This window comes from Tamandua tetradactyla, chromosome 16 (genome assembly GCF_023851605.1).
Source record: "Tamandua tetradactyla isolate mTamTet1 chromosome 16, mTamTet1.pri, whole genome shotgun sequence".
Classification (NCBI taxonomy): Eukaryota; Metazoa; Chordata; class Mammalia; order Pilosa; family Myrmecophagidae; genus Tamandua; species Tamandua tetradactyla.
In genome coordinates, this window is record NC_135342.1 from 78,657,417 (window position 1) to 78,665,448 (window position 8,032).

At 59.5% G+C, this 8,032-nt stretch overlaps 1 protein-coding gene across 6 annotated transcripts in view; it reads left to right on the forward strand.

The window, feature by feature from the left end:
* OSGIN1 (oxidative stress induced growth inhibitor 1) overlaps window positions 1-7,624 on the forward strand; it is a 29,686-nt gene extending 22,062 nt beyond the window's left edge. For 3 of the 6 annotated variants that reach the window (XM_077133160.1, XM_077133158.1, XM_077133155.1), the window contains exons 2-6: window positions 901-1,005; window positions 2,519-2,655; window positions 3,602-3,793; window positions 4,070-4,161; window positions 6,335-7,624. In XM_077133160.1, coding sequence (XP_076989275.1) covers window positions 939-1,005; window positions 2,519-2,655; window positions 3,602-3,793; window positions 4,070-4,161; window positions 6,335-7,283 — 1,437 coding nt within the window. In that variant the 5' untranslated portion in view covers window positions 901-938 and the 3' untranslated portion in view covers window positions 7,284-7,624. Of the gene's footprint in view, window positions 1-29; window positions 127-875; window positions 1,006-2,518; window positions 2,656-3,601; window positions 3,794-4,069; window positions 4,162-6,334 lie in introns of all 6 variants that reach the window. The other 3 variants (XM_077133156.1, XM_077133159.1, XM_077133157.1) reach the window with 2 other exon arrangements.
* Window positions 7,625-8,032: the final 408 nt, after the last annotated feature.

Consider the following 8,032-nt stretch of genomic DNA (forward strand, 5'->3'; position numbering starts at 1 on the left):
TAAGTGCCACGCCCCCATCCCACCCACAGTGCAGGGGGTGCAGGGGTGCCTCATGACCCCTGGGCTGCAGACTGATGGACAGCGGGGGAAGCCAGGGCACCAACGGCTGTCTGGGGAGTGGAGCAGGTCTGTGTGTTGGCACCCTCCAGCCTCTCCCCCAACCGCCGCTGTGGGAGCCGAGAACCGAGGGGGGAGGGGGGTTGGGGGGCGGGAAGCGCCCTTAGGGTGACAGGGCTGCTGGCCAGCAGGGGGCGCAGATGCTCCAGAGACCGGCGGCTTTACGGGCCTCCGAAGCTGGGGACTCCCGCCTCCCAAGGGCCGCAGGCCCCACTTCCTGCCCAGCGCAGCCCGGGGGCAGGCAGGGAGCTCTGGCTTTTCCCAGCGGCATGTTATTCCAGGCCGGCCTTGTGAACATTGCCTCAGTCTCCCCAGCGACCCTAGGAGATAGGGACGGTTATATTCCCCTTTTACAGAGAGGTCCAGGAGCTGGGCCACAGCCGCCCAGCTAGGACACAGCCCGCCAGGCCCAGGCGATGGCCCAGGGGCCCGCACGCCACACCCCACGACTGGAGGGCTGGACCCCAATGTGGGCTGGGTGGGGAAGACCTCGTGGGAAGCTAAACATGGGTCACGCACTGGTTGGCAGAAGTGCGGCTCGAAGAGGCGGAGGCGGCGGGCACGGCCAGGTGGGGGCAGAGCTGGGGGTGAGATGCTGCAGAGCCAGGCAGGGGCAGGCAGGCCTGTGCGGAATGCGGGACGTGTGAGCAGGGAGAAGGGAGGGCACGTGGGGATCCGCCTGGGGGTCCCTGAGGACCACAGGAGACCACCCTGTGGCCAGGAGCTGGCTGCCTGTTGCCCGCACCTGACCCCAGCAGGCCCCTCTCCCCTCCCCCCCTCCAGGTAGGCTGCCAGCCCCAAGGCCCCTGCCCGCCACAGCCATGAGCACCTTGACAAAGGACCACTTCAGCGACAACAGCTCGGAGCCCCTGGCGGTTGTCATCATCGGTGAGTGTCCCGCCCAGGGCAGGGGACCGGCAGGGGCAGGGGGCCGGCACAGGGTACTGGATGCCGCTGGGGTCTGAGGCCAGAGCCGGGCAAGGCCAGGCTGCCCATCTTTGCCATCGGGGTCTTTAAATCTTGCCACCAAGTATTTACGCCCTCGGTGTCATGCTTCTTAGCAATTGAGCAAATATCACCCCATCGATATTTGCTTCCAAGAGCCCAGGAGGTGAAAGCAGAAGGGTCTGCCCGAGGCAGCCCAGTGAAGGCAAGGGAGGCCTGGTGCCCGGGCTGTGTTCTAGCGCCCGGGGCCTGTGCCGTCCGGGACGGTGACCTCAGTCACACGCGGTCACTGAGCACAAGAAACATGGCAGGGTGATGCTGAGATGTGCCCTGGGTGTAAGCTACACACACTGGAGCTCAAAGATGGTATGATAAAGGAACCAAAGTATCTCATTGATCATTTCTGTCTTACTTACATGCTGGAATGATAATATTTTAAATATATTTGGTACGTGTCTACCGGGAAGTTCCGTATAACCTATTGCATGTCTATGGAACGGTACGGCAAATGCCATCGTGGCAGATCCGCCCTGCAGAGGATGTTGGCGATGGGCACTGCTGACCCCATTTTACAGATGAGGAAACTGAGGCTCAGTAAGGGGAGGCACCTTGCCAAGGAAACACAGCTAGTGAGGTCAGAGCCAGACGGAGACCTCAGACTCCTCTCCTCCCAAACCCCTTCCTCATGCTCTCTCAGAATTCAGGCCATCGTGCCAAAACATCTGCCCAGTGCCAGGTGTCCACACGCAGGGGCCACGGCAGTCATACACGGCTCCTTCCCTTGGGTGCCTGTGAAAAGGGGGCACAGATGCCCGCCCCCCACCACCCCGGCAGGCATCAGGCTGCACCATGTGAAACTGGCACTTTCATTAAGTCCACAAGGCTGCCTGTAGGCAGCTTCCTGGGGTCGAACCCAATGGCCTTCTCCGTGATGGGTCACATGCTGCACAGCCCGAGATAAGAAGAGAAGGAGGACAAGGTAAGAACAGATGAGAGGTCATGAGTCAGACCTGGATAATTGCCACAGATGGGCAGGGCAGCTCAGACTTGGAGGCAGCCAGCCCTCTGCGCAGGAGGCTGAGCCCCGCTCCTGCGTGCAAATAACAGTATTTGACTCGCCCGTCTCATCCACCAGGCTGTCCGTCATTTCAGAATCTCCGGCAAGTTTCTGAGCGTCCCCTCTGTCTGGGTTTGAATCCACTTGGGAGATGTGTGACCGTGGCCAAGTTATTTAACCTTTCTGTGCCCCAATTTCCTCATGTATAAAAGGAGAGAAGTAGCATTGGCCTTGCTAAAGTTACAAACACGCCTAAGGGCATACAACAAATGTTTTATTTTTATTTTTATGAATGAACGAGTCAGATCAAGACCAAAGCCCTCGGCGGTGGTCTTTTGCACCTAGAGACGCTGCGCTCCATTTCCCAGAGCCCGCACTGAGCCTGCTGTCTCCCACCAGGCAACGGACCTTCCGGTATCTGCTTGTCCTACCTGCTCTCCGGCTACACCCCCTACGTGAAGCCTGATGCCGTCCACCCGCTCCCCCTGCTGCAGAAGAAGCTCGCGGAGGCACCGGGGGTCTCCATCCTCGACCAGGTAGGACAGGTTCAAAGGGGGCCAGAGCTCTGGGTAGGACACACCCACCCTTGGGAGAGTACCCCAGCTTCCCAGGGAAACAATACAAGTGTGCATCTCCTGGAAACACAACCAGACACAGCATGAGAGTCTGCAGAAATCAGCCGTGGAGATTGTGAAGGAGGCAGGGCTGTCTTCTGAGACACCCCACCACCACCACCGCCATTGCCATGTCTGCGTGTCCCACCACCCCCTAGAGTAGAGGTTTTCAACCAGGGGCGATTCTGGGTGGGGGGTGCTAAAGGCCAGAGGCCAGTGAGCCTGCCGTGCACAGGACAGGCCCCCACTGTGCTGAGTTGGAGACACCTGCCTGCATATTTCAGTTCCACTACCCCCTGCTCCTCAGGGCTTGTAAATCTTCCCTCCTTGCCCCATGCCCCCTAGGAGGCATCTCATTGTCCACCTCTCCCCTGGGGAACATCTCGCCTTCCAGTCCCCTCCCACCCCTGAGTTGGCAAATGAGGACCTAGACTGGCATTTGCTGTAGATCAAGTGCCTACTATAGAACTCTGATTTTTCAGTATAACATGCTGAGAAAATTCCATAATCCAGTACATCTGGAGATGCTGGGTTTGACAAAATTAAAGCGAACACTGCAGCTGCAGGACTTGTCAGAGCTTTTAACGTGCTGATGTGTGCCATCTGCTTCTAAGAGGCGGCATTTCCCAAGCTTATCTGAACCCCTGATATTAGGGTGGGAACAGAGGTCTAGGCAATTGCCCAAGGCCATTCTGATCCGAAGCGCTCCCATCCCTACAGTCTGGGGCCTGGGACTCCTGGAGAAACCCCAAACAGCATCCCCTGTGATGCTCCATGATGTCCCAGCTCAGGCGAGGGAGCCTGCCCAGTCCCCATGTTCCTACCCTGCAGCTCCCCAGCAGCCCCTCTCCCCCTGCCCCCTCTCCAGGACCTGGATTACCTGTCCGAAGGCCTAGAGGGGCGGTGTCAGAGCCCGGTGGCCCTGCTGTTTGACACTCTCCTGCGCCCAGACACAGACTTTGGGGGAAACATGGAGTCAGTCCTCACCTGGAAGCGCCAGAAGGAGAGAGCCATCCCCCACGTCGTCCTGGGCCGGAACCTCCCCGGGGGCGCCTGGCATGTGAGTGGGGGCTGGGAAGGGGCGCTGCGGGATTTGGGTCACATCCACTCCGTGTCTTGGGGGAGTTTCCCTGTCCTGACCTCTCTAGCTTGGGGACAGGACGCTTCCACTGCCCCCTCTTTCCCACTTTGCCTGCCCCCACTTCTCCCCTTGCTGCCAACCCCTCCACCTGCATCCACCAACTCCAAGTGAGGCCTCCTGTGCTCTCCAGGCCCACCTCCAGGTGGGCTTGGCGCCAGGAGAGGCCTGGATCAAAGGGCCCTTTTTCCCCTGCAGTCCATTGAAGGCTCCATGGTGACGCTGAGCCAAGGCCAGTGGATGGGACTCCCAGACCTGCAGGTCAAGGACTGGATGCGGAGGAAGTGCAGGTCAGGCCCGCCTTGGGAGCCAGAGCCAAAGGGGGAAACTGAGACCCGGGTGGGGAAAGGGCTTACCCAGGACCACACGGGCAGCGAACTCCCTCCAAGACTCCCCTCTGCAGTGCTCTGGCCACCCTGCCACCCTGCCTTGGCCTTCCTGGAGCACCCCAGCCTCTAAGTAGGGCTCCCCATGCCCTTTTGGCCCCCTCACTACTCTAAGCCTGGCCTGGGAAAACTTCTTTCCCTCTAGGTCAGCTCATAGTGTACACTTCCTTTTTTTTTTTTTCTTAATGTCTTTGCATTAAAAATGTTAATTACAGTAGAGAAACTTGAAGGTTGAGAAACAGGAAGACAACTCACCCAGCCCCACACTTGTCCCTAGCACTATCACATTTGGGTATATCTCCTCCCCATCTTGTTTCCTACTCCATCTCTGGCCATGCTGCCCACCTGTGGGCCCTGGAGAAAGAGTCATCTTGTTGCATAAAGGAATTCCAGCCCCTGCTCACCCTGGGGGACACGGTGGAGGGCGGTGGATGTGCCCTCATGAGAAGCTGTCCCAGGTGTCGCCACCATGCTGGCATGTTTCCTTGTATTAGGGCTGCCCTTTCTGTCCTGGGGGCTGTGACAGGGCCCTAGGGCCTCTTTCGCAACTCAGTGTCCAGCTCTGCAGGGCTTCACTGTCTGTCTCCTGAACACAAGGAATCTCTGACCCTAACATTTTGATAGGAAAACATCCAGGCTTGTGTGATGATGTGCTAACAGGCAGACGGGAACTTAAACTTCATGGACGCACATGCCCTTTTATATCTTACCTTTAAACTTCAACATCACATCCTAAGCATTTCACTGGTGACTGGGCAATGATTGCAACTGTCTGTTGACACGGCCACACAAGACTCCCAAGGGTGCACGGGCACCCTGTCTCCACTGAATACCTCACTGCATGCCGGGCCATGTGCTCAGACATCAGGGCCAAGAAGCATGCTCCCTTGGCGCTGTCCGGTTATGGAATTTTTAGGTTCTTCCCAATTTGTGGTTACCATAAATAACCCCATGGGTAACACCTTCTTAGGATAGTTATCCAGAGAAATAAGTTCATTTGCAGAGTTCAGGTTCCAGTAGCAGAGTGACCGAGGTGGGTTGGCCACAGTGGACCTGGCCTGAGTTTACCCTACACTGTGGCATTTCCCAGATGTTGTGTTGCATGTTGCATGTTATTCCACATGCAGTGAGCTCATCCTTAGCTGTTGCTCCACACACTGGGGAAAGTAACTTGCCCTATGTCTTGGTGCTGGGTGGAAGGAGGAGCTGGGATTGTCCCAAAGCCTCGAACTCAACCACTGGCTGCATGGGACCCTGCAGCCATTGCCCTCAGAAAGAGTGGCAATATTATAACAACAATAATCATAAACTGCCACCATTCTTATGATGCAGGCTGGGCACATTGCTAAGTGCTTTACATGGAGTATCTTAAAAATAAACTGGTTATTTGAATTGAAGCACAGCCCACGTCTAGAAAAGTACACAGCTCACCTGTGTACAGGTGGATGGAGAAAGCCACCCAGACCCCAACGCCCCTCCCTTCCCCTTCCCATCTGCCAGCCCATTCCTTCTCCCCAGAGGAAACCACTAATGACGTCCACCTCCATAGATCAGCTTTCCCTGGTTCTGCCCTTGATAAAAACAGACTCATCCCCTATTTACCCAGACTGCTAGTTAACCCTTTTGAGGTAACAACACTGGCAAGACCTATGTGTCACTGGCTCCCACCACATTCCATTCTCAGCACTTTATATGTAGTCTTCCCAGCACCCTCATGAAGAACGCACTGCCACCATCATCCTCATTGCACATGTGGGGAAACTGAGGCACAAAGCCCACCAGGGCAAAGCCGGGATTTGAACCCGGGCAGTCTGCTTCTGGAGTCCGCTGGCCCTCTCAAGCCCACCCTGCACCTCCGGCCTCTTGGGGTCGGGGTCAGGGCCCGCAATGGCTCCATTTTACCGAAAAGGAGCCTGAGACTCTGGGCAGCTGAACCTCTGGGCAAGGCCTGCAGCTGGCGCGTGGTGCAGCTGCTGTCTGAGCTGCAGGTCCTGCCCCTGTCCCTGCACCACCTATCCCCTGCCACGCCCCAGGAGGCTCCCTGACACCCCCTCCCCTCCTGCGTCCTTTCCCGCAGGGGTCTGCGCAACAGCCGGGCCACAGCCGGGGACATCGCCCATTACTACAGGGACTACGTGACCAAAAAGGGTCTGGGCCGGAGCTTCGTGTCGGGCGCCGTGGTCACGGCAGTGCGGTGGGGGGCGCCCCAGCCCGGCAGCTCCGGGGCCCAGGACCCCAGCCCCCTCTTCCAGGTGAGCGGCTTCCTGGCCACCAAGGAGCAGAGCCGGCAGCCCTTCTCCCTGTGCGCCCGCAACGTGGTCCTGGCCACAGGCACATCCGACAGCCCCGCCCGGCTGGACATCCCCGGGGAGGGCCTGCCTTTCGTCCACCACGAGCTGGCGGCCCTGGAGGCGGCCACGCGGGCGGGCGCGGTGACCCCGGCCTCGGACCCCGTCCTCATCGTGGGCGCCGGGCTGTCGGCGGCCGACGCCATCCTCTACGCCCGCCACTACGGCGTCCCCGTGATCCACGCCTTCCGCCGGCCTGTGGACGACCCTGGCCTGGTGTTCAACCAGCTGCCCAAGATGCTGTACCCTGAGTACCACAAGGTGCACCAGATGATGCGGGAGCAGTCCATCCTGTCCCCCAGCCCCTACGGGGGCTACCTCAGCCTCCCCCAGCACCAGCTGCTGCTCTGCAAGGAGGACCGCCAGGCCGTGTTCCGCGACCCCGCCGGCCACCAGAAGGTCTTCGAGGTCTCGCTGGTGCTGGTCCTGATCGGCTCCCACCCAGACCTCTCCTTCCTCCCCGGGGGCGGCGCCGACCTCGCTGTGGACCCCGACCAGCCGCTGAGCGCCAAGCGCAACCCCGTGGACGTGGACCCCTTCACCTACCAGAGCAGCCGCCAGGAGGGCCTGTACGCCATGGGGCCGCTGGCCGGGGACAACTTTGTGCGCTTCGTGCAGGGCGGGGCCCTGGCCGTGGCCAGCTCCCTGCAGAGAAAGGAGACCCGGAAGCCACCCTAGTGCGGGGCCCTTGCACCCTCGCACCTAGGCCCTGAAGAGGAGGGGAGATGACCCCAGCCCTGCCGGGCGCAGGGCTCCTCCGAAGACGCCCTGGGGAGCAGAAGACGCCTCGGCAAGCAGGAGTGGCGATCCCAGGCTGTCCCAGACTCCCGCCAAGGCCCAAGATGCAACGGTGGGCACAGGCCGGGGCAGGCCCAGACCCACGATTTGGGGTGAAAGCTGCCGGCATCAGCTGGGCTCCGACAGCCTTGTCCAGCTCCCCAGGGCCAGCTGTCACCCAGCCGGGAGGATTCCAGGCCCTGCTCCTTCCAGGTCCCAAATAAAACCAGCGCCTGCCTCCACTCGTGTCTGAGGACTCTGTTTGGGGTGGGGTCCAGGGCCCTGGGGCCCAGCACTGGGAGCTGGAAGGAAGCACCGGGCTGTGTGGGTGATTCCCTGGGTGAGGGCCATGGGCTGGGGGACCACAAAAGAGCAGGTACAAGGGCAGCTGTGTTAGAGAAGCAGGAGGAGAACTAGGACAGGAGTGGTCTGCTGTGTGGGGGGCGTGGTTCACAGACCCTGCCCACCGCACCAACCTTTTCCCTGCCCCCACTCCATTGTAGCAACACTGTCTCCATTCAGCCCATGCTGGAGCTTGCCACAGGGCCTTTGCACAGGCTTTTCTCATCTCTCTTTAATTTCTTCTCTTCCTTTGAATCTCTCCGGATAAGGACCACTTCCTCCAGGAAGCCTCTGCTGACAAGCCCCTC